At 44.1% G+C, this 27,293-nt stretch overlaps 1 protein-coding gene across 1 annotated transcript in view; it reads left to right on the top strand.

Moving 5' to 3' along the window:
• The first annotated feature begins 2,530 nt into the window (after window positions 1-2,530).
• METTL14 (methyltransferase 14, N6-adenosine-methyltransferase non-catalytic subunit) overlaps window positions 2,531-27,293 on the top strand; it is a 39,893-nt gene continuing 15,130 nt past the window's right edge. The window contains exons 1-6 of the mRNA XM_073571861.1: window positions 2,531-2,688; window positions 9,222-9,310; window positions 11,131-11,218; window positions 16,260-16,340; window positions 22,252-22,339; window positions 22,731-22,821. Of these exons, the coding sequence (XP_073427962.1) occupies window positions 2,623-2,688; window positions 9,222-9,310; window positions 11,131-11,218; window positions 16,260-16,340; window positions 22,252-22,339; window positions 22,731-22,821 (503 nt within the window). The 5' untranslated portion in view covers window positions 2,531-2,622. The remainder of the gene's footprint in view (window positions 2,689-9,221; window positions 9,311-11,130; window positions 11,219-16,259; window positions 16,341-22,251; window positions 22,340-22,730; window positions 22,822-27,293) is intronic.

The raw sequence follows: 27,293 nt of genomic DNA, 5'->3' as shown, positions 1-27,293 counted from the left end.
TTAAACAATGATAAATGTAAGGTTATACACAAGGGAAGAAGGAATCAATATCACCATTACACACTGATCTGGAAACCACTGGGTAAATCTGAAGTGGAGAAGGACTTGGGGATCCTAGTTAATGATAAACTCACCTGGAGCAGCCAGTGCCAGGCAGCGTCTGCCAAGGCAAACAGGATCATGGGGTGCATTAAAAGAGGTCTGGATACACATGATGAGAGCATTATACTGCCTCTGTACAAATCCCTGGTTAGACCGCACATGGAGTACTGTGTACAGTTTTGGGCACCGGTGCTCAGGAAGGATATTATAGAACTAGAGCGAGTATAAAGGTGGGCAACAAAATTAATAAAGGGGATGGGGGAACTACAATACCCAGAGAGATTAGCAAAATTAGGATTATTTAGTCTAGAAAAAAGACGACTGAGGGGCGATCTAATAACCATGTATAAGTATATAAGGGGACAATGCAAATATCTCTCCGAGGATCTGTTTATACCAAGGAAGGTGACGGTCACAAGGGGGTATTGTCTGCGTCTGAAGGAGAGAAGGTTTTTCCACCAACATAGAAGAGGATTCTTTACAGTTAGGGCAGTGAGAATCTGGAATTCCTTGCCTGAGGAGGTGGTGATGGCGAACTCAGTCGAAGGGTTCAAGAGAGGCCAGGATGTCTTCCTGGAGCGTAACAATATTGTATCTTACAGTTATTGTTAGGTTCTTTAGAAGGACATAGATCTGGAGATTTATTCTGACAGAATTTTATAGGCTGAACTGGATGGACTATTGTCTTTATTCGGCCTTACTAACTATGTTACTATGAATGTATGTGACTGATACGTATGTAGCTGACACGTATGTAACTGACACGTATGTATATGACTGACACATATGTATGTGACTGACACGTATGTATATGACTGACACATATGTATGTGACTGACACGTATGTATATGACTGACACATATGTATGTGACTGACACGTATGTATATGACTGACACATATGTATGTGACTGACACGTATGTATATGACTGACACATATGTATGTGACTAACACGTATGTATATGACACATACCATGTGTATGTGACTGACATGTATGTAACTGACTGACACGTATGTAACTGACTTGTATGTATGTAACTGACTTATGCATGTGACTGACACGTTTGTATGTTACTGACATGTATGTAACTGACATGTATGTAACTCACACATATGTAACTGACACGTATCATGTGACTGACATGTATGTATGTGACTGACACGTATGTGACTGACTCATATGTAATTGACACGTATGTAACTGACACGTTTGCATGTGACTGACACGTATGTAACTGACTTGTATGTATGTAACTGACACATATGTATGTGACTGACATGTATGTTTGTGACTAACATGTATGTAACTGACTTGTATGTATGTAACTGACACAAATATGTGACTGACACGTACCGTATGTATGTGCCTGACATGTATGTAACTGACGTATTTATGTAACTGACACATACAGTATGTAACTGACACGTATCATGTGACTGACATGTATGTATGTGACTGACACATATGTGACTGACTCATATGTAATTGACACGTATATAACTGACACGTTTGCATGTGACTGACACGTATGTAACTGACTTGTATGTATGCAACTGACATGTATGTAACTGACACGTATGTATGTGACTGACATGTATGTAACTGACTTGTATGTAACTGACACAAGTATGTGACTGACACATACTGTATGTATGTGACTGACACGCTTGTATGTGACAGACATGTATGTAACTGACACATATGTAACTGACACGTATGCATGTGACTGAAACGTATGTGACTGACTCGCATGTAATGGACACGTATGTAACTGACACGTATGCATGTGACTGACACGTATGTAACTGACACGTATGCATGTGACTGAAACGTATGTGACTGACTCGCATGTAATGGACACGTATGTAACTGACACGTATGCATGTGACTGAAACGTATGTGACTGACTCGCATGTAATGGACACGTATGTAACTGACACGTATGCATGTGACTGACACGTATGTAACTGACTTATGTATGTAACTGACACGTATGTATGTGTCTTACACGTATGTGACTGACACGTATGTGACTGACACGTATGTAACTGACACGTATGCATGTTACTGACACATATATATGTAACAGCCAGGAGCAATATATTCAGCCCTCACATTGTACTATGTGTAGAAACCACATAGTAGATGTACAGCTCTTGCTGTACCACAAAAAAAGTGGACTAAAAACCTATCACACCGCTGTAGGCGCGCAAGAGAGTAAGTGAGGGAGATATGTATTTATTTTTAAATTCAGGACAACCCCTTTAATTGATGACATTGTCCCCAGCACCGGAGATATTAGTGAGCGGTTACTCTCCTGTCTCTGTTATTACAGTGAAGACTACGGGAAGTAGAACATTGCGGGCATAACACAGACCAACAGGTCAAGTGCCCGAATCAAAGATGGCCGCTCGGAACCTTCCTGTGCAGGGAAACGCTGTCATGATGTCATCAGACTGCGACGCGCAGAAACCCTATTGGAGCATCGACAACCGGGAAACCGGGAGCTGAGAGGCGATGAACAGCCGTCTGCAGGAGATCCGAGCCCGGCAGAAGCTGCGCAGGAATCTGCTGGCCAAGCAAGTAATGATCCTGTGGTCATAGGGACTGGCGTGTGCAGTGCATGCTGGGGATTGTAGTACTGCATGGTTACAGGTTGCATGTCTCAGGTCCCACTCAGCCCATACACAGGGCCGATGTAGATGAGGCAGACATATTGGTAGCCTTGTAATATGTTATTGTACCATGCTGCCAATGTCAGCATGCCCAGCCCCCACTCACCATAGGACCCTTACCCAATACCCGGTGGGCTTCAGGCTGTGTTCACACAAATGTCCAGTGTAGAAAATAAGCGCTCCATATCGATACATTGTGTCTGTGAAAGCCGAGAGCACGATTATTATTGTTAGACCTCACATTTCTATACAGCGGTATTATGTTATACTAGATTATGGCCCGATGCTATCGCATCGGGGGGGGATGTGATAGCATCACACCTCTTGCCATGTTAACCCTCAACACACACACTCCTCAACACACACTCCTCTCACCTTTCACCATCTCCACTCACTCTTTCACTCCACATACGACCCCTTCTCTCACTCCGTCTCTCATACTCACGCCGTCATTGCCGCTGCTCCACGATCCCCGACATCTTCTTCCGCCGGCGCCATCCTGGATCCAGACGTTGTCCACGCCGGCGACATGTTCTTGCGGCGACGCCATCTTGAGTATCGTGAAATCCCGCGATAGTCAAGATAGCGTCGCCGGAAGAACATGTCGCCGGCGTGGACGACGTCAGGATCCAAAATGGCGTCGACGAAATCTCGCGAGTTTTCGCCGACGCCATTTTGGATCCCGACGTCGTCCTCGCCGGCGACATGTTCTTGCGGCGACGCCATCTTGACTATCGTGGGATTTCGCCGATCCAAAATGGCGTCGCCGCAAGAACATGTCGCCGGCGTGGACGACATCGGGATCCAAAATGGCGTCGGCGTAATCTCGCGAGATTTCGCCGACGCCATCTTTTTGGATCCCGAGTCGTCCACGCCAGCGACATGTTCTTGCGGCGACGCCATCTTGAATCTCGCGGGATTTCACGAAATCCAAGATGGCGTCGCCGCAAGAACATGTCGGCGGCCTGGAGAACGTCTGGAACCAGGATCGCGGCGGCGGAGGAAGATGTCTGGGCAGCGACGATGACGGTGTGAGTATGAGAAACGGAGTGAGAGAAAGGAACGTATGTGGAGTGAAAGAGTGAGTGGAGGTGAAAGGTGAGAGGAGTGTGTGTTGAGGTGGTGTGGTGTGCTGAGGGTTAACATGTGCGTGTGTGTGGTGACGTCACCGGTTACAACTGGACGGACGTTGTTACAACCGGAAGCTGCTTAGGGCATTTATTATTATAGATGATGAGGAAGAAGCCGTCTGTTGTTGGCGGTGATGGCGTGTAGAGGCTTCTTCAGCCAATGTAATAGATTTAGAGTTAGGGGATTCGTGTGTGAGACGACGGCGTTTATAAGCCTTAATCTTGTCAAGTCGATGCTGTTTTTCCTCAGGAGTCTCATTAGCACGGCGTTGTTTTTGTCGTAGTGCTAAAGCTGCTTTCCTTTCACTGGCATTGGCATACTGTGCATCAGTATTGAATGGTGGTATTGATAGGGCAGAAACAGATTGCTGATTAGTTATGTCAGTGAACGGCATATGGGATGAAGTGTAGCAGTAAATTGTTCCACATGCTGATGTGGAAGCATCCTGTTGTGAGTCTAATAATAATGATGAGGAAGAGGCTGTCTGTTGTCGGCGGTGACGGCGTGCAGAGGCTTCTTCAGCCAATCTTATGGATTTAGAGTTAGGGGATTCGTGTGTGAGGCGACGGCGTTTATAAGCCTTAATCTTCTCAAGGCGATGGTGTTTTTCCTCAGGAGTCTCATTAGCACGGCGTTGTTTTTGTCATAGTGCTAAAGCTGCTTTCCTTTCACTGGCATGGGCATACTTTTTGTTATGACTCATGTTGGCACAGGTAAAGGAGTCTATTTGGCAGTTATCTGGCAGTGAAGAAGGCGTCCTGGAGTATTGTAGAGTAAACAGATACTAATTGACCCTGTAATTGCCCAGCAGTAGTTATGAAGTGGTAGTGGCAAATTGGCCCTGTAGTTAGACACCGGCAGAGGAGCAAGGCAGCAGTAGTTATGGCGGTAGAGGCAAATTGGCCCTGTAATTAGACACCGGCAGAGGAGCAAGGCAGCAGTAGTTATGGCGGTAGAGGCAAATTGGCCCTGTAGTTAGACACCGGCAGAGGAGCAAGGCAGCAGTAGTTATGGCGGTAGAGGCAAATTGGCCCTGTAATTAGACACCGGCAGAGGAGCAAGGCAGCAGTAGTTATGGCGGTAGAGGCAAATTGGCCCTGTAATTAGACACAGGCAGTGAACAGTCAGAGGAGCAAGGCAGCAGTACTTATGGCGGTAGAGGCAAATTGGCCCTGTAATTAGACACCGGCAGAGGAGCAAGGCAGCAGTAGTTATGGCGGTAGAGGCAAATTGGCCCTGTAATTAGACACCAGCAGAGGAGCAATGCAGCAGTAGTTATGGCGGTAGAGGCAAATTGATCCTGTAATTAGACACCGGCAGAGGAGCAAGGCAGCAGTAGTTATGGCGGTAGAGGCAAATTGATCCTGTAATTAGACACCAGCAGAGGAGCAAGGCAGCAGTAGTAATGGCGGTATTGGCAAATTGGCCCTGTAATTAGACACCAGCAGAGGAGCAATGCAGCAGTAGTTATGGCGGTAGAGGCAAATTGATCCTGTAATTAGACACCGGCAGAGGAGCAAGGCAGCAGTAGTTATGGCGGTAGAGGCAAATTAGCCCTGTAATTAGACACCGGCAGAGGAGCAAGGCAGCAGTAGTTATGGCGGTAGAGGCAAATTGATCCTGTAATTAGACACCGGCAGAGGAGCAATGCAGCAGTAGTTATGGCGGTAGAGGCAAATTAGCCCTGTAATTAGACACCGGCAGAGGAGCAAGGCAGCAGTAGTTATGGCGGTAGAGGCAAATTAGCCCTGTAATTAGACACCAGCAGAGGAGCAAGGCAGCAGTAGTTATGGCGGTATTGGCAAATTGGCCCTGTAATTAGACACCAGCAGAGGAGCAATGCAGCAGTAGTTATGGCGGTAGAGGCAAATTGATCCTGTAATTAGACACTGGCAGAGGAGCAAGGCAGCAGTAGTTATGGCGGTAGAGGTAAATTGGCCCTGTAATTAGACACCGGCAGAGGAGCAAGGCAGCAGTAGTTATGGCGGTAGAGGCAAATTGATCCTGTAATTAGACACCGGCAGAGGAGCAATGCAGCAGTAGTTATGGCGGTAGAGGCAAATTAGCCCTGTAATTAGACACCGGCAGAGGAGCAAGGCAGCAGTAGTTATGGCGGTATAGGCAAATTGGCCCTGTAATTAGACACCGGCAGAGGAGCAATGCAGCAGTAGTTATGGCGGTAGAGGCAAATTAGCCCTGTAATTAGACACCGACAGAGGAGCAATGCAGCAGTAGTTATGGCGGTAGAGGCAAATTGGCCCTGTAATTAGACACCGGCAGAGGAGCAAGGCAGCAGTAGTTATGGCGGTAGAGGCAAATTAGCCCTGTAATTAGACACCGGCAGAGGAGCAAGGCAGCAGTAGTTATGGCGGTAGAGGCAAATTAGCCCTGTAATTAGACACCGGCAGAGGAGCAAGGCAGCAGTAGTTATGGCGGTAGAGGCAAATTAGCCCTGTAATTAGACACCGGCAGAGGAGCAAGTAGCAGTAGTTATGGCAATATAGGCAAATTGGCCCTGTAATTAGACACCGGCAGTAAACAGGCATAGGACCAAGGCAGCAGTAGTTATGGTGGTACAGGCAATGCCAAGCGTCCGCACAGCAAGTCGGCGTGAGGTATATGACGCAATTTCACGAATGCAAGATGGCGTCGGCGAAATCTCACGAGATTTCACCGACGTCGTTAAGGCTGTGTGCACACGCTGCGGATTAGGTGCGGATTCATCCGCGCGGATTTTGTAAAATCCGCAGGTGAAACCGCAGGTCAAAAGACCTGCGGTTTTTCATCTCCTCAATAGAGGAGATGGCAAACCGCAGGAGAATCCGCAGAAAGAATTGACATGTCAATTCTTTCTGCGGATTGAAAACCGCAGATAATCCGCGCGGAAAATTCCGCACCGTCTGCACTGCGGTTTTTGATTCCCATAGGGAATCATGGTACTGTACACCGCAGCAAAAACTGCTGCGGGTCCGCAGCGGCCAAAACCGCTGCGGAACCGCAGCAAAATCCGCAGCGTGTGCACACAGCCTCACACCTCTTGCCATGTTAACCCTCAACACACCACACCGCCTCAACACACACTCCTCTCACCTTTCACCTCCACTCATGTCCACTCACTCTTTCACTCCACATACGTTCCTTTCTCTCACTCCGTTTCTCATACTCACACCGTCATCGTCGCTGCCCCAACATCTTCCTCCGCCGCCGCGATCCAGGATCCAGACGTTCTCCAGGCCGCCGACATGTTCTTGCGGGACGCCATCTTGGATTTCGTGAAATCCCGCGATATTCAAGATAGCGTCGCCGCAACAACATGTCGCTGGCGTGGACGACATCGGGATCCAAAAAGATGGCGTCGGCGAAATCTCGCGAGATTACGCCGACGCCATTTTGGATCCCGATGTCGCCCACGCCAGCGACATATTCTTGCGGGACGGCATCTTGGATGTCGTGAAGTCCCGCGATATTCAAGATGGCATCGCCGCAACAACATGTCGCTGGCATGGGCGACATCGGGATCCAAAATGGCGTCGGCGTAATCTCGCGAGATTTCGCCGACGCCATCTTTTTGGATCCCGATGTCGTCCATGCCAGCGACATATTGTTGCGGCGACGCCATCTTGAATCTCGCTGGACTTCACGACATCCAAGATGGCGTCCCGCAAGAACATGTCGGCGGCCTGGAGAACGTCTGGATCCTGGATCGCGGCGGCGGAGGAAGATGTCGGGGCAGCGACGATGACGGTGTGAGTGTGAGAGAAAGGAACGTATGTGGAGTGAAAGAGTGAGTGGACATGAGTGGAGGTGAAAGGTGAGAGGAGTGTGTGTTGAGGCGGTGTGGTGTGTTGAGGGTTAACATGTGCGTGTGTGTGTGGTGACGTCACCGGTTACAACTGGACGGAAGTTGTTACAACCGGAAGCTGGTTAGGGCATTTATTATTATAGAAGCAATGGCGACCTCTGGGGTACAGAGACCACCGGGTGGCATTGGCAGCAGTGTAGCCTATATGGCCGCTTCGTGTCTGTGATATAACCTTTTTATTACATATGGGGTCTTAACGAGCTGCAAACTCCGATCTTTCTGCCTCATAATGGATCTCCTCATGGTCAAACTCCACATGATTCATCCTTTAAGTCTAGAAACCCTGCGGCCATTGTGAGCACAGACTCGGGCTCCAATATATATGGCTGGAACAATCCCACGATTGGGCCACTATTAGGCTGTGTGCCCACGTTGCGTTTTTAAGCGTTTTTGCCACAGCGAAAACGCTTAAAAGAACGCTAATAAAACGCATCCCATGCAATCCTATGGGATTCCGCAGTTGCTGTGCCCGTGCTGCGGATTTTACCGCTGCGGAATCGCATAGCAGTAAAATCCACAGCAGGTTCATTATTTCTGCGGAATCGCGGCAATTCCGCCACCATAGCATTGCATTGAAATGCTTACTTTATGCAAGTGGCTATGCCCACCATTCGTAAAGTGAGCGCTCCAAGTGCGCATGGTACCAGGGTCTGGAGGAGAGGAGACTGTCCCCTATGCCCTGGGTACCATATTCCTGTAAAACATAGAATTAAAATAAAAAATCGGGATATACTTACCCTCTGATGGCCCCTGAGTCCTTCCCGCCGCTCAGCCACGCTGCCAGCATCTTCTGTCCCCAGGGATGCATTGCGTGAATCACCCCAGATAACGTCACGGTCGCGCTGAGAGGCGAAAACTGCTTGCAAAACGCTAGTGTTTCGTGGGAAAACGCATGCGAATTCCGCATGCATTTTCCCTGCAGCAGGAGGGTGCGGAAAATTCCGCAGCATTTCTGCAACGTGTGCACTTAGCCTTAAAGAGGTCGTCCACTTTTGGGGACATTTATTAATGATTTTTTTTATTTGTGTGCATGTGTTTGGGGCTAAACAGCATCTTTTAAATTGGGTTTTATTACCGATTTGGCATCATTTTGCTTTTACAGGCTCTTTGTTTTTCTGCATATTTAGCTTTGTTGTGGTCTGTGGATTTGCCGTGACGCATCTAACGTCGGGGAAGGAGTAGTCCTCAATGAAAAACTCAGAATCGCTATTGCACTGATTTGGTGGCAGAAGCAAGTTTTGTGGTTGTGATAATGTCTGTTGATCCCAGATGTATAGAAAACTGCTAACACATTGGGTCTTCCCAATATTAGGAGTCAAGGCGCATCGCTAAGACTTCTTGATCAGGTGTATCTAAAGGTTGCGACCCTCCCTGATATTCAGAATGAGAGTTATATGGCCAAGCTTAGTAATAAGGCATCAATAAGTACGCGCTTGTATTTTCTATAGCTGGGTGCAGAAAGCGCCGACAACATTGGAGCCGTGCTAAACAGCAAAGATGAGCAAAGGGAAATTGCAGAAGCCAGAGAAATGTGTCGGTAAGTCACTGTAAATAATATTTATTTCTATAGCGCCGACATATTCCGCAGCACTTTACATTTCAGAGGGAACTTGTACAGACGATAGACATTACATCATAACAATAATCACATAGATCATAACAGATACCAAGAGGAATGAGGGCCCTGCTCGCAAGCTTACAGTCTATGAGGAAAGAGGTAGACACGAAAGGTGGGTGGTAACAGTTGCCCTGATTGTATGGACCAGCCATAATGTTAAGTGTGTAACAGTACAGACACAGAGGGCTAATGGTGCATAAAGCATGTGGGAACATGATGCGGGGAACCTGGTTATGGTAAAAACTTTTGGTTGTGCCATGCAGGGATAGATTAGGTTAATGTGTTGAGGTGGTAGGCCAGTCTGAATAAATGCATTCTCAGGGCACACTTAAAATTGTAAACTATGGGCACATTAGAGAGGAGTATGTGTGTATAGATATCAATACACAATGGTGATAAGTATTGAGCACGTCACCAGTTTTCTAAGTAAATGTATTTCTAAAGGTACTATTGACATGAAATTCTCACCAGATGTGGGTAACAACCCATCCAATCCATACAGGCAAATACATCAAATCATAGATGTCCAGAAATTGTTATGTATAATAATGAGAAATGACACAGAAAAACTATTGGTCACGCTTACTGAAATTTACAAAAGCCTTTGTTGATGATGACAGCATTAAGGTGCCTCCTGTATGGAGAAACTAGTCGCATGTATTGCTCAGGTGTGATTTTGGCCTATTCTACAACACAAAGATTTTTCAAATCCTGAAGGCTCCCTCTATGAACGCTGAGCTTTAGTTCCTTCCATAAATATTCTACTGGATTCAGGTCAGGTGATTGCCAGGGCCATTCTAGCAGCTTTATTATCTTTCTCTGAAACCTATTGAGAGTTTCCTTGGCTTTGTGTTTGGAATCATTGTCTTACCAAAATGTCCACCCTGTTTTCATCTTCATCATCCTGGTAAATAGCAGGTTTTCATCAACAATATCTGGGTGCATTTGTACATTCATCCTTCCATCAATTATATGACGTTTGCCATTGCAATATGCTGAAATACTTCCCCGCACCGTGATGTTTCCTCCTCCAAACTTCACTGTTGGCATGGTGTTTTTGGCGTGCTAACCTGTGCCTTTTGGCCTCCAAACGTGTGTATTATGGCATCCAAAGAGTTCAATTTTGGTCTCATCTGACCAGACTATATAATCACAGTATTTCATAGACTAGTCTAAAGCCTACTTTTTTTCAGCAATGGAGTCTTGTGTTGTGTGCATGCATACAGACCATGGTGGCTGAGTGCATTACTTATAGAAAGAAGTAAAGGCATTTGGCACTTCCACCCGGTAAAAACGTAATAGTTCTTTATTTGTAATCCATTTAAAAATTAGGAAAGGTGGGAAAGTTAAACCACTGACGTGTTTCTGACATGTTAAACGCCCTTAGTCAAACATAATTTTAGAAATCTATTCTTAGAAAATTGGTGACGTGTTCAATACTTATGTCACCTGCTGTGTGCGCATCTATTCAAATCGGGCACAAATGAAAAGACAAATTTTGGTTCCACCAAAATAAAAATATTCTGAAAACACCAAAAAAAACTCGCAGAAATGCGGTATTGAATGAACCCCTCAACTCTTCCTTTGATTTCTACTTTTTCCAGATCAGTGTGCTGGTCTCATACATTCTGGCTGTGAAGCAGCTCGTATTATGAAACAAGCAAAACATTTTTATTTCCTAGAATTGTATTTTGCATTATAAAGTAAAATTTAACAATGCATTTTTTATTATATAAAAGATCTTCATATGACACGTCGGCACCTAATCTGAAGAGGAAACCTCCAGAGGAAGGGGAGGCTAGTGAAGAAGTGGTGGAAGAATGCAAGGTAATGGTGCTTCACATAAAGGAAACCTCATCAGAGTCACATTAGAATTGAGAAAAATCTTCTGACAAAATTCATTTTTTTCCTACTAAATAATTTGCTTCTGTGATGCTGCATTTCAAAAGTTTTTTAACAATTTTAATATTTTGCATTAACACGTAGCTCTATGATGAAGTAATGTGTAAGGTGTAACCTCCATTTTGTTTTTTCACCTTCTTCCTTTTGTTACACTCTGTGGTTGGTCGCTGTCTGGATCTTGACCCAATGCCACAGTATGCTGCTCTGTTGTTATACTGACAGGCATCCTATTGTGTCCTGCAGGGCCTAATACGCTCCTGCAAATGGCGAGCCTGAGCCCATGTACGACACGGCAAACAGTCAGCACTGACTGCGACATCTGAGTGGCTTAATGCACAGCATGGCGTTTCCTTCTATCCCAAGCATCACAGCAGACGAAAGTGACTTATATTAGTGGCCACCCTTCACACACACACACAGTATTGGCCTGTTGCTTGTGCGACCTCAGGATAAGCTGTAAGGGAAGAACAAAATGGCCGACAATAACCTAATCACTGTGGATATGGAAGCTAAAATCCTGTGCTATCAGCTGCAAACGGTTTCACATTTCTCCGCTGTTTTGAGTGGGATATAGATGTAGAATAAGCCACATTCACACATTCAGTATTTGGTGACTTTTTTACCTCAGTATTTGTAAGTCAAAACCAGGAGTGGAACAATCAGAGGAAAAGTATAATAGAAACACGTCACCACTTCTGGATTTATCACCCACTCCTGGCTTTGGCTTATGTATATTAAAGTAAAAAAGTCACCAAATACTGATGTAAAATACTGCACATGGCCTAAGAGCCCATCGGAGCTGTTCTTTGAGTTGATCTCCGCTTTAAGGGTACAATTCACATGAATGTGTTATCAGTCTATGTGCATCTTGACTGGTCTGCTAAATCCCTGAATGAATCTGGACTCTGGTCTGGACTCAGTCTTAGGCCGCATTCAGACTTCAGTGCTTTTCTCATACGTAAAAAATGTGGTCCTGGCATCGTCATTGTTTTGGATCACATATTCATCATTGTGCGTTTTTACAATCAATGTCTCATCAGTGATTTTCACATATGGATAAATCACATTAATGCTAATCACGGACAGCACATGGACTGTACCGATGCCACCTCTGTGTTGTGCGTGTTCTTCACAAACCTATAGACTTGTATTAGCCCTTGTCATCTGTACTGCCAGTAAAAAAACAAACACTACTCTGTGATTTTGGCAAGGGCACATGGGCCAAGAAAAAATATGGACATGGGAAAAGCCCCATAGACTATAATGGGTATGTGTTGTAAAATCACGGATAGATCGCGTACTTGCATCAAAGATGTCTGAAGGCTGTATTTACTTGTCCAAGTCCCACAGTCTGTGTATGGTCTAATTTTTGGACCGGCTGCAGGTCTCCTGACTCAGACACTAAAGCCTCATAAGTGTATACCGGGCTGCGAAGTTTGGGTCAGGAGACCTGTAACTAGTCCAGAAATTGCCGTCCATACACAGACTGTGAAAATTGAACAAGTAAATTAAGCCTTATAAAGACAGACCCTTGGGTTATTTAACCCCCACCAAACAATTCGGTTTAGCAAAGAGAAAAAAAAACTGAACTCTGGTTTGTCCAAGGTGGATTGAAGATGGAAGGTAATCCTTTAATATGAAAGGGGTTTTCTGGACTTGGAGTACAAGTCTGCAGTCACTCCATGTGACTGCAGATTTGTGAATCCTCACACCGCGTGCTCTGTGAGGATTCTCCGGTGCTGGAGCTGGGAGCGGCAGTCATGTGACTGCAGATTATCTGATTTACATACTCCAGGCCACATTCCAACTAGACGTGTCCAGCCTCGCTCATCTATTCAGCATGTGACTGCATGTATGCAATCCCATACTTGTCACACTCCCGACACAGGAGAATCTGTGCAGTGCGCACGCTGTGAGGATTCACAATTCTGTGGTCACAGAGTCAGTGAAAACATGTACCCTAAGGCCAGACAACCCCTTTAACCCCTTTCTGACATATGAAATACTATCCCGTCCATGTGCCCTGGGCCTCAATGCCCATGGATGGGATAGTATGTCATATGCGATCAGCTGCGCTCACGGAGGGGGAGCGTGGCTGATCGCGGCTGGGTGTTAGCTGATTATCACAGCTGACATCCGGCACTAAGTGCCAGGAGCGGTCATGGACCACTCCCGGCACTTTAATCTCCGGAACGCTGCGATCAAACATGATCACAGCGTTCTGGTGGCATAGAGAAGCATCGCGCAGGGAGGGGGCGATGTGATCGCGTTCTGAAGTTCTCCCTGCCGACAGACCACCGGATCCAGGATGGCAGCGAGGTCCTTCCAGGTCCTGCAGGGAGGTGGTTTCTCAGTGCCTGCTGAGAGCAGGACCTGAGAAGCCTCCTTCACTGCCTGTCAGATCGCTGATCTGACACAGTGCTGTCAAAGTGTCAGATCAGCGATCTGGCTTTATACAGTGATGTCCCACCCTGGGACAATGTAAAAAAAAAAAACTGTAAAAATATTTTTTTTTTAAATTCTTAAATAAAAAAAAAATAAATATTTTTCCAATAAATACATTTCTTTATGTAAATAAAAAAACAACAAGAAAAGTACACATATTTAGTATTGCCTCGTCCGTAACAACCCGACCTGTAAAACTGTTCTACTAGTTAACCCTTTCAGTGAAAACAAGGGAAAAAACAATGCTTTATCATCACACCGCTGAACAAAAAGTGGACTAACACGCGATCAAAAATATGGATATAAAAGTAAACATGGTGCTGCTGAAAATGTCATCTTGTCCCAGAAAAACAAGCCGCCACACAGCGTCATAAGCGAAAAAATAAAAAAGTTATAGCTCTCAGAATAAAGCAATGCAAAAATAATTTTTTTTATATAAAATTGTTTTTATTGTATAAAAGCACCAAAACATAAAGATATAAATGCGGTATCACTGTAATTGTACTAATCCAAAGAATAAAAAAGCTTTATCAATTTTGCCACACGCAGAACGGTGTAAACGCCCCCCCCCCCCGAAATTCATGAATTGCTGGTTTTTGTTCATTCTGCCTCCCAAAAATCATAGTAAAAAGCGATTTAAAAAAAGTAATTTGCCTGAAAATGGTACCAATAAAAAAAGTCATCTTGTCTCGCAAAAACAAGACCTCACATGACTCTGTGGGCCAAAATATGGAAAAATATAGCTCTCAAAATCTGGTGATGCGAAAACTTCTTTTTGCAATAAAAAGCGTCTTTTAGCGTGTGACAGCTGCCAAACATAAAAACCGCCATAAATAGTAAATAACAAAAACCTTTATCACCCCCTTAGTTAGGGAAAAATAATAAAATAAAAAAAAATGTGTTTATTTCCATTTTCCCATTAGGGTCAGGGTTGGGGCTAAAGTTAGGGTTTGGATTAGGGTTAGGGGTGTGTTGGGGTTAGGTTTGAAGTTAGAATTGGGGGGTTTCCACTGTTTAGGCACATCAGGGGCTCTCCAAATGCGACATGGTGTCCGATCTCATTTCCAGCCTTTTCTGCGTTGAAAAAGTCACAGTGCTCCTTCCCTTCCGAGCTCTGCTGTGCGCCCAAACAGTGATTTACCCCCACATATAGGGTATCGGCGTCCTCGGGATTAATAGTACAACAACTTTTGGGGTCCAATTTATCCTGTTACCCTTGTGGAAATAAAAAATTTGGGGCGAAAAGATCATTTTTACCCCAAAAAAATGATTTTTTATTTTTACGGCTCTACGTTATAAACTTCTGTGAAGCAATTGGGGGTTCAAAGTGCTCACCACACATATAGATAAGTTCCTTAGGGGGTCTAGTTTCCAAAATGAGGTCACTTCTAGGGGGTTTCCACTGTTTTGGCTCATCAGGTGCTCTCCAAACTTGACATGGTATTTGATCTCAATTCCAGCCAATTTTAATTTGAAAAAGTCAAACTGCGCTCCTTCCCTTCCAAGCTCTGCCATGAGCCTAAATAGTGGTACCATCCTACATATGGGGTATTGGCGTACTCAGGACAAATTGGACAACTTTAGGGGTCCAATTTCTCCTGTTATCCTTGGTAAAATAAAAAAAATTGGATCTGAAGTACTTTTTTTGTGAAGAAAAGTTAAATGTTCGTTTTTTGTTTTTTTTTAAACATTCCAAAAATTCCTGTGAAGCACCTGAAGGGTTAATAAACTTCTTGAATGTGGATTTGAGCACCTTCAGGGGTGCAGTTTTTAGAATGGTGTCACTTTTGGGTATTTTCTACCATATAGACCACTCAGAGTGACTTCAACTGTTTTGTGGTCCCTAAAATAAAAAATGGTGTTGTAAAAATGAGAAATCGCTGGTCAACTTTTAACCCTTATAACTTCCTAACGGAAAAAAATTTTGGTTCCAAAATTGTGCTGATGTAAAGTAAACATGTGGGAAATGTTACTTATTTAATATTTTGTGTGCCATATTTCTGTGACTTAAGGGCATGAAAATTAAAAGTTGGAAAATTGTGTAATTTTCAAAATTTTCACCAAATTTCAGTTCTTTTTCACAATAAACGCAAGTTATATCAAAGACATTTTACCACTATCATGAAGTACAGTATGTCACGAAAAAACAATGTCAGAATCACCGGGATCCAAGGAAGCGTTCCAGAGTTATTGCCTCATAAAGGGACAGTGGTCAGAATTGTAAAAATTGGCCCGGTCATTAACGAGCAAACCACCCTTGGGGGTAAAGGGGTTAACCTGCTTATCAATGATGGCCACAGTGCTGAACTGTACCCATGTCCTCTCTTTAGAGCGCATGTCCGATAACTAGACAGATATCTTGTGATTCAGAGAGCATGCTTGATTTGAGGATGGTATATACAAGGTATGATGCAGGTACTGTGATGGGTCAGTGAAGAACACGTAGTTTTCATGATTTCAATGCTTTTTAATATATATATGGTTCCTAAATTGAGTCATGTATAATCTTGTTATTTTCCAGGATACAGTTGAACCACAAAAGGAGGAAGAGAACCTTCCCTATAAAGAAGAAATTTACAAAGATTCTAGCACTTTCCTAAAGGTATTTACTGAGCTCATCCTTACAGAACGATCCCTGCAAAATGTATTTCTCCTTTTTCAGTTTTTTATTTTTCATATTCTTCATTTAATGCATTGGATCATTAAAAGATTAAATGGTCATTGGATGTTCAGACACCGTGATCTCTTTTTCAGGGTGATTTCCAGCTAAAGAAATGTACATCTGGACAGCATTTCCCATGTCAGCACATGACCAGAGTAGTGTGTGAAGGGGACTGCCTGAGTGGGCCAGTTAAATAACAAAGTCAGACGATTTGTATACAGGCAATGGAGCTGGCTTAGCGATGGAAGTGATCATATGACAAAAATATACTGGGTTTATTCAAGAAGCAACATTTCAACCATTTGTGGTCTTAGTTGTTGGTTGAAACTTTGCATATTCCTGGGTGAATAAAGAAGTGTATATTTTTTGTATCAGTTTTGGAATGCGGCTGAAATTAATATAGATTTTGGATAATACATCTTTGCACCCCCAAATTGTATAAACACCAAGAACAAGAAAAGTGCTGCTGTTTACATGAAGTGCTATTCTGTGTCAGACACAAACCCAGTAGAAGACCACCCAGGGCTGGAGCTCGAAGCTGAAAATCAGGGCTCCTTTCATATCCGGAAGTCACATAATAGAGGGCATTTATCTATAAAGATGAACTTTCTTACAATTGATGTTGTCCTACCCCCAAATAATCACTCCAAAGTGCAAGCCATTAGGTGACTCCCATCTGTCTAACTTGCTCTCCATTGCCTGTTATCTAGCAGCTGAAATCCCAAGACTAATTACATAACAGAGAGGACGGCTTTCAACTCTGGTCAGGCAAACCATTTATCAATTACCAGAGCAATGTGTGCTGGGAAGTTTGTGAAAGGAAATCTAGGACCTGTAGTGCTGGTAGAATGTTGATGCAGCAATAGATACTGATAATTAGTTTGTAATAGGATTATTATGTTCTCTACTACGTATATGAATGATGCGCTGTCCTAATTAGTATTAAGATTTTATGTTATGGGAAGCCCTGTTAGGTCAAGTCCGCACTACAACTTGGGGTCTCTAAGTTTGACCTTACATATCACTTGAGGGCTTCCATTTTATGGTGTGGCTGTCTGACAGGTGTGTCCTTTGCTCTTCACCCAAACTCCCTGGGGGGTACAGCAGCCATCCCCCAAGTGTGGATGAAATTCCTAGCTGGTTCTCCTCCCAGTTTTCTGCCTCTGGTCATGTGAAATGTCTGATTACGCTGCTTCACAGGTAAAAGGTGTCGGATTATAAGACTTTGTAGAGTATTGGAAGGAGGATTTAATGGTCTGATTCCCTAGCTGGCTGCTGTTTGAGGTTTTCTGGAGAAAGGTCTTGCATCGTTCCTTACATAAAGTCAGTGCCTGCAGTACACAACGTACTGTGTGAGGGCTCCTTGGGAAAATCTGCTTACCAGAGCTTTCTCCGAGCGCCCGGGGAAATGGCTGTCACATAAAATGACAAAGGGGTAGTCGAACGAATGGCATAAAATCAAAGGTTCGAGCTAATGTGGAAGGTTACTAATATATTCCGCTGAGTGGTTTCACGTTTCACAAATGGAAAAGTCAATTAGCCTCCTGACTTGTCTCAAGCCATTACTCTACTGTGGACATGTAATCAGCAACAGAACCAAGCCAGGTATTTCTTCAGACTGAATTCTTCCTGGTAATCCATCTTGTGACGTTCGGCTTTCCAGCGCATTGTAAAGATGCTGTTCCTACTGTGTTACCGAGCACGCCGGCCTTAGCACCGTGTTTCATTACTGCTAAAGAAGGGTCACCGGTTCTAAAGTCAGGAGAAAACTGAGGGTGGGCTGACAATGGCTAAAGTCAGACGTAGAAGGGACCTGGACTGTGGCAGATACCGGACTTTATCAGATGAGGAATATTACCAAGGAACGTCGGCTGAAATACAGGAAATCTGTGTATTCCACCCATTTCTTCTCTCCTCATACAACCTGGCTGATTTAGCTGAGCATTTTCATTTTGTAAAAGCGGTTGTCACCTTAGTTTTGGAAAACATCAGGAACGCGACGTGTGAACACTGCCTAAGGGTTGTATTTTTTATTGCCTTAATAACTTTATTTTTTAGACTGCGTCTGTGCAAACGTTGCAGATTTCTCACAAAACCCTAAGGATTTCCTAGTACCAGCCAAGTGATTGAGCTTCCTGACGCGTCATGCACACACTGCTTACTTTTTCCTTGCAGTTTTACACCTTCAGCACGTCAATTCTTTCAGCACTTTTGCTGCTGATGTAATTCCTACTAAGGCCTCTTTCACACTTCAGATTTTAGCCATCAGTCACAATCTGTCAAAGTGTGAAAAAAAACGGATCTTGTAAAGATTGCAAAAAACTGATGCACTGGATCCGTTATCTTGACGGATCCGTTGAAGCTGGATCTGTAGGAATTTAAAGGAACAGGATTCTGGAGAGAGAGAGAGAATGGATTTTGGGGTTAAATTAAAGGAAGAGAAATGATTCACATGCTCCGTTGAAAAAAATAATCCAGTGACAGATCGTGCACCCATAGGCTTCCACTATAGTCAACGACAGATGTCGCTGTCCGACTTTTCGACATTGACAAAAACGTTACTATGTCTGTTGTATCCAGCCGACGGACACAGAATTTCCGACAGATCCGTCAAAAGACTGATGAAACGTGTGACAATCCGTCACTAATACAAGTCTATGAGAAAAAAAACGGATCCAGCATGAAAAAACGCTGGATTCGTTTTTTTCAAAAAACGACGGATTGTGACTGATGGCAAAAGACTGCAGTGTGAAAAAGGCCTAATAAGTAAGAATATTAATAAAGCATAGCTTTTATTAGAGGGGAAGGTGGGATGGGGCATTGGCTAAACCCAATGTTATGGCAGAAGTGTGTACCTGGAGCTGTGTGAGGGCAGGTAAGTGTTCGGCCCTGTCTGTCCGGGGCCAACATCTGCACTTTAACAGGTTGTGGATGGCCAGGAACATTGCATATCTTCCTGATGGAATTGTGCCACCACATGCTCCGCCATCTGTGGCCTTAATCTGAAAGAAAGCAGTTTGTGGTTGAAGGAAAATGCTGCGGAAAATTGTTATCAGTATTAGTACCTTGCTTGTATTAATGTTTCCCACATATTTGGTAAAATTCTGCATAAACTTTAAACCTATTTGGATCAGTAAGGAACACTGTATTTTGCAGCCCATGGTCCTCGCTGATTATTCTCCAGCTCTGTGCTTTATATAGGACTTCCATCATACGCAGCAGTTCTTTTTGTCAGCGGTGCAGTTGAGGATATCCATTGACTTTCATTAGGAGTCTTCATTGTGTTTGTTTTGAACTAGTAAAATCAGAAGTGTGATGTGAACAGAACCTCTGTTGTACTTCCTATTAAAGGAATCTAAAGTTTAATTCCCTTCTCAACGTTTTTTTACGGGTTCTACCTATGTAAACCTTTGAGCAACTGTGTAAATGTGCTTTATCATTTCCTGTGTAATTTTGTTCTCGTCATGTGCGTAGATTCTGTATACGGTATATATAATCTGCTCTGCGGATTTGCTCATTGGTTTATCTACTGTACGCCTATCAGACAGGTGCCCCAACAGCAGACCGTCATCTGCTCTGGTGCCTGGAAACTGTGTGGTTAGCAAAGAAAGCATGAAAGAACTAAAATCTGTGCCAGCCGTAAAGCCCAATATTCTGTTCTGCATGTACAGGGCAACTGTGGGATTAGAGGTGAGTATCCAGCAACAGGTCCAATAGAGTGTGATTAAAACCACTGGCCAGACTATAAATAAGAGCTACCTAGTTCGAAACACGTCAGATCTATTGCATTGACAGGGCACAGTTCCCGGGGACTACCCCTATTTTATTCTGTCTTTTTAATGAAATACATTTTTGCTTTTAATCACGCTTTCTGTTGCTGGAAACTTGCCTCTATTGTTTCCCCCTGCTGCCGACACAGCTGAGTCCTTGCACTTGAGGGTTCATTTCACATAGGTGAGCTGGAAAAACTTTTTTCTAGGGTAACTCTGGGGATAGTATTGAAATTTCCATCCACATGAATGGACACATACAAATTGCCGTTTTTCAGTTCAGTGTAGACCTTGGTGTAACGGGGTCTACCCAAGCTGGGGTACCTCTTTCAGTACCACCCCATGTTTTCGGAGGTCCGCTCTGCGTTGGCTGGAGTCTGAATGAATGACGCTGACTGGAATTCCTTGGTTACATGGGCGCATATAAAAGATCACTGCTTCTCCATGTATTTCCAGTCTGGCAACACTTTACTCACAAGACACAGAATATATCACACAGATACAGAGGGCAGGCCAATAGAAAAGCGGCAGGCCAGACATGCATTACAAAAGCCGCAGGTGGCCGGAGCCTGCCGATGTTTACTGTGGGAATTACAAAGGTGGGGGGAGGGTGGACAAAAGGAGAATATCGCGTCCCCTCTGCCCAGGGGCGCAGCCTGTGGGCTGATGCATTATGGACATGCATCTCACATAGAACCTATTATACATACATATAACTGCACAACATTTTCTGGGTGCTGAGTGGTTCTGTAACACGTAACACTTGGTTCAAAGGGTATGCTCAAGTTTAGAGGTTATTCCCCCTCTCCATGGAATAGGGTATACCTTTCTGATCATGGTGAGTCAGACCAATCCCAAGAACCAGGGCTCTGAAGAGCCTTGTGTGAGAGACGTGGTGGTGGATCATGCACTCTCCTGCTCCATTCATTCTTAGCCTTACCGCCAGAATTTTCAAGACCTGCGCCCAGCTGGTTTTCAGCACTCCTATAAGATTTGAATTAATGGTGCAGACGTGTGGATGATCACCCCCTACTCCGTTCACATGAGGATCTTCAGAGCTCTGGTTGGTTCTCTATCAGTAGAGTCCCAGTACTCGGACCCCCAGCGATCAAGATGTTGTTATCCCTCTCTTATAGATGAGGTATATCTTTTAAGCTTGAAAGTAGCCCTTTAAATGGGGATTTTGTAACTTAGGCTATTTATTATTGCAAATGATTAAGATCCTAGAAACCCAATGATGCATCCACACGTGGTAAAACTTTTCTGCCACATGTGCACCTACCATTACGTTCTTTGGATACTAATCATTGATATTGAGGATTCTGTAACTTGGAGCATTTACCACTCACACTATTCACACCATTGATGTTACTGCAGAATCACTGCAGTTTTTACCACTATACAATGAAAGGGTGAAAATGTGCAAAGTGACCAGGACCTGATCTAAGGTGACATGTAAAAAACATCTGCATCACATGGATGAGATTTTATGAATTCTCATCACCTTACATAGCGCTGAAATCCTCAGCAAATACACCACGTGAACACTGAAGTATAGACCAGTGGGCACAACCTGTGTCCCAGGGGCCATATGTGGCCCGTGATGCCATTCTATGTGGCCCACAGCCATCTCGGACTCTGTGTTCAGTAAATTATGGGGACAGCTATTTTTCTCGAGTTTTAAATGGGGTAACTGAGAACCTCATTTATTAGATTATGACATATATAATACGGTCATTATATATGTCCAGTCAAGATTCCCCTACAAGTTTTATGTGGCCATTGGGACTGGTACAATCCTAGCTTCTGGCACTTGGCCCATAATAGGTTCTGCACTTGTGGTTTGGACCATCTTCTGAAAAATCCTTGTGATAGAATCCATCTTTATCCCAGTATGACTGATGAAGGTGTCCTCAGTGCGCGCTCTCTATATCTGTCCACACTACTGTGGAGGACTCTTTCATGGACATTAATATGTCTGTAATTGCTACTTGTATTACAGAATTATTGGATTTATTTATCTAACCAATCCCTTCTCCATGACACTACATTCATTGGCCTTTAACCATTTCTCTTTGCAGGGAACCCAGAGCTTGAATCCCCACAACGACTATTGCCAGCATTTTGTTGATACGGGCCACAGACCTCAGAACTTTATCAGAGACGTCGGTATGATGTTTGCTGTCGGATTAGTGTGCTCTTTATTTCTGACTTTCCTCTGCTTATTTATTACTTTTATGGGGTATTCCTAAAAGCTTTTATATCCTTCAGAACAGTCATCGTCATTGGTGTATTTCTCTGAGGCATTTGGTAAGGTTTACAATATTCATATGCTTTCATCTGAGGTCCGTCACCTGCCCCTGGGAAGTACATAATGTATATGTATTGGCAAGGAGGTCAGGGCTTAGCCCTCTAATAAGTTCCTGTCTAGAGGCGGCCAGACACACATGGGATTGCTGTCTGATCTTGTACTGCCCGGGAAGTAATGCTTGATTGTCTGCACATGGATTTCAGGGCTTCTTTCCAGAACCTGCTAACACCTTTTCCATGTCCTGTTTAGGATTAGCCGACCGGTTTGAGGAATATCCAAAACTCCGAGAGCTGATCAGACTGAAGGATGACTTAATATCCATGTCCAATACTCCTCCAATGTAAGTGTGGCTTTAAATATATATCATTCAGTGTTGCTTAACCCCTTAGAGACCCTACCCGTTTTCATTTTTGCCGTTGTTTTTTGCTCCCCTTCTTCCCAGAGACATAACTTTATTTTTCCATCAATATGGCCATGTGAGGGTTTGTTTTTTGCAGGACGACTTGTACTTTTGAATGACACCATTTGTTTTTACCATATTGTGTACTCAAAAGCGGGAAAAAAAATTCTAAGTGCGGTGAAATTGCAAAAAAAAGTGCAATTCCACAATGTTTTTTTGGATTTTTTTTACCACGTTCATCAAATGCTAACACTGACCTGCCATTATGATTCTCCAGGTTATTACGAGTTTATAGACACCAAACATGTCTAGGTTCTTTTTTTATTTAAGGGGTGAAAAAAAAATCCAAAGTTTGTTAAAAGATGCGCCATTTTCCGATACCCGTAGCGTCTCCATTTTTCGTGATCTCGGGGCTTATTTTTTGCGCGCTGAGCTGACGTTTTTAATGTTATCATTTTGGTGCAGATACGTTCTTCTGATCGCCCGTTATTGCATTTTAATGAAATGTTGTGGCGACCAAAAAAACGTAATTCTGGCGTTTGACTTTTCTTCTCGCAACGCCATTTAGTCGTCAGGCGATTATGAACCCAGCGATACCAAATATGGGAATACATAGCCAGGATTCAAGAACAATGAAAGAGGCATAATTAGCTACTGAGATACCCTCCATAAACCAAAAAGAACCATCAGAGCACCCAGAAGAGCTTATATCTCAAAGAGGGGGTAAGTATACAGTATAATGCTAGTCAAAAAACTTAATAAGGCCGAGTTTATGCAAAATTATGTAAATTTTATTATGTAAATAAACAGGGCAAAAAGGTGCATATAATAAATACCAAATACTGTACACAATACTCAAGCAATAAAAACCAGTGAATGATAATGCAACTTGTGGTATGACGAAACAGGCATCAGTAATGTACCCATCAGGGAACCAAAAATAAACATGCAATAAAGATCACTTGTATATAAATATTGCTTGGTTCCTCAGACATGGGCCAGGAAATGCACCCTAGCTGAAGAAGGACAGGAGAGGTGAGATATGTTCAAACAAGTGGTAAGGGAAATCAATGGAGTAAATCTATCTCTATGAGCCAAAAAATACCCAAGGGGAGGAGAAGTATAACCACATGTAGGTGGCATACACCAAGGATCAATAACCCTAAGAAAGGCCCCCTCAATACTGACCAACAATCACAGTATGGTAAAAACTGCTAGGGAAACAAAGGTGTCTTACCCATATTGAAATGCCCGTACGCCGAGGCTAGAAGCTGCCACAACCCGATCGGCTCTGCTACATACAGGCAATGATCAGATTGCCTCTAAACAAAATTGCTGACTTACTATTAGCGCCGACCATCGGGCGTCGCTCAGAGCAATCTGGCACTAACCATAGAGGTCTCCAGGAGACCTCCGGTTGTCATGCCAATCCACTGATGACCCGCATTCATGTGACAGAGGTCACCGGTGGGCGTATTTCCAGCACGACGGCCGGAAGCGCCCGTTAAATACCGCTGTCAGAGATTCCACCCATGGCTATTCTGGGCACATGTCAGCTGTTCAAAACAGCTGATATTTGCTGGGAAAGATGTGGGCTCAGCGCCAGAGCCCACATCAAAGGGAGGGAAACGACCTGCACAGTACTAGTATAGCGGAGGTCGCTAAGAGGTTAAATTAAAGTGCTCCCCCCATTTGATTTTCCCCTAATTTCCTCTAAATATGTTGTGGTGTAATGACCACTGTGTCCGCTAGGGGGCGCTATGTGGATGTCCCAGGAGAGAGGATGAATGGCAGAGTCATGAATGACCGTTATGTATCTCAAGGTGGGTGGCCTTGAGATGGAGACTGATGTGTGTATTGATCAGCAGTGATACTGCTGACGTGTTGTCAATGTGTCAGGGAGAAGTCTCTAGGTAACTGGGGAGACGGGTGGACCCAGTTACCAACAAACCCAGTTACCTACAAACCCACCCAGGGGGTGTGTTTAAGGACGCTAGTGCAAAGAGTGTGTGAATGGGTCAAGGACCTGTGATGAGGTCATAGCCATGTGACCCGGTGGGCGTGGCTACGTACCATATATGGTGGCCAGGGTAGGTCAGATATGGTGAATGCTGGGACCCAGTTGGTCCAGTGTGGAAGGTCCCGCTGAGATGGGGCTTCCTGGCTAACAGCATGTGAAGTGGCTGTGAGTAATGGCGACGTGTGCCTGTTAGTTCCCTGGAGGGAATGAACGTGTGCAGCATGGTGAAGCAGCATGAGGAAGCCCTGACAGGGTGAGATAACTTGGTGGCTAGAAAGCCTGCGCGTTGAACAGTGCATAACTTGTATGACTACAGGATAACAGAGCTGAACTCTGTAATGGACGCTATGCTGACTATATGCTGTTTCCTGTTGCTTTGATGGTTTATGATGCTGAATAAACCGAAGGCACTATGATTGTTTTATGGAAAACCCGTGCCGGATCTGTTTTTTGTGGCTGCAAGCGAGTGATCCCCTATGTGAATGAAAGCGCTACCTCACAATGTATAAAATGTATTATAATACTAACCAATCGTTTCCAGCATTTCTCTTATCCTCTTCTGGCCAATATGACCTGAAATAAGACTACCCGGCTCACATAGGGGTTTGTGTGTGGACCAGAAGTCACTTCCTCAGTGTAAGTCTATTCAGCTTAGTTCTGGGTATCCAACTTAGGCCACATTCACACGTTGAGTGTTCGGTCACTTATTTACCTCAGTATTTGTAGGCGAAATCCAGGAGTGGGTGATAACTACAAAAGTGGTGACGTGTTTCTATTATACTTTTCCTCCGATTGTTCTTCTCCAGGTTTTGACTTTCAGAAACTGAGGAAAAATACTGACCAAATACTGCACGTGTGAATATGATCTTCTACAAGGAAATCTGACACCTCCCCAGATCGTAGTCACTAGTGAGCCAGAAGAGCTCCAGGGTGGTCACGTGGGCCAGAAGAGAACCATCGAGGACACCAAGGAAAACAGTGATTCGTAACTAGTTAATACACTAAAACTACATTATGTACATGTTTATAAAGGACTAGATGGTGGCCCGATTCTATCGCATTGGGTACTCTAGAGTCTCTGATAAAATAAAATATAGTTATATACTCACCTTCAGACGGCCCCCGGACTCTTTCTCTCCTCTCACCACGCTCCCGGCATCTTCCGGTCCCAGTAATGCTTAGCACAAAACACCGTCGGAAGGTGGGTATATAACTATTTTTTATTTTAACAGAGACTCTAGAATACCCGATGCGATAGAATCGGGCCACGATCTAGTGTATTATATTCCTGTTACACCCGGAGCTGCTGTCACTGTTCTGCTGTTATCTAATATATTGTACTCCAGTTACAGCCAGAGCTGCAGTCACTGTTCAGATCTTACCAAATGTATTGTACTCAAGGTACACCCAGAGCTGCAGTCACTGTTCTGCTGTTGCCTAATGTATTGTACTCCAGTTACACCCAGAGCTGCTGTCACTGTTCTGCTGTTGCCTAATGTATTGTACTCCAGTTACACCCAGAGCTGCTGTCACTGTTCTGCTGTTATCTAATGTATTGTACTCCAGTTACACCCAGAGCTGCAGTCACTGTTCTGCTGTTACCTAATGTATTGTATATGTACAGGACTGTGTCTGTATAATGAGCGACGCAGCAGTGATGCCTTTAACGGCTGTAATGTGCCTGTACAATAAGCAATGCGGCCGTGTTGCCACGACGACTAAGCAACTGTCGCTGATTGGTCGTGGCCTAACTGCCACGACCAATCAACGAGGTGGGATTTCCATTACAGACAGACAGAATTAGACAATTATATAGTAGATTAGGGAAGAAAAATGTTTCTGGATTCTCTACTTTAACTCCTTGGCACATAATCGCTTACATGTATGTTAGCATTGTGACTGTATGTGGAAGAGCTGAACTCCCTCCATATTCAGGCGATGCCATCCTGCATTAGGAGTGGCCGGGAGCTGAGCTCCCATCGCTGAGAGCAGTAGTTAAATAACGTTATTGCTGGTGTGCATGCACATTGGCTCGCTTCATTCCCCTGCAAAGTGATTGCGGCTCACCGATGGCCCACCATGGCAGCTGGGGGCCTGCTGCAGGGCACTGTTGCTGCCATCTTGGTAATCTTGTGACGCTCACACACAGGCTGCGCTACACAGGAAACCTTAGTTTTCACTATATCCTGCAATACAGTCTATAGTATAAACCATCAGGCAGTCACAGATTCATATCTCCTATGAAGGTTAAAAAAAAAAAAAATTACCATATTTTTCAAACTTTAAGGCTAAGTTCACACGTAGCGGAACTCTTGCGGAAATTACCGCGAGAGTTCCGGAATTCCATTCCGCGGGAAAATCGCATTTTAAATTCCCGCGGAAAAACTAGCAT

Source organism: Dendrobates tinctorius, unplaced genomic scaffold, assembly GCF_039654945.1.
Source record: "Dendrobates tinctorius isolate UK_male_01 unplaced genomic scaffold, ASM3965494v1 ptg000030l, whole genome shotgun sequence".
Lineage (NCBI taxonomy): Eukaryota > Metazoa > Chordata > Amphibia > Anura > Dendrobatidae > Dendrobates > Dendrobates tinctorius.
The sequence above is the reverse complement of the archived record's forward strand: the minus strand, read 5'-3'. Positions and strand labels throughout refer to the sequence as shown.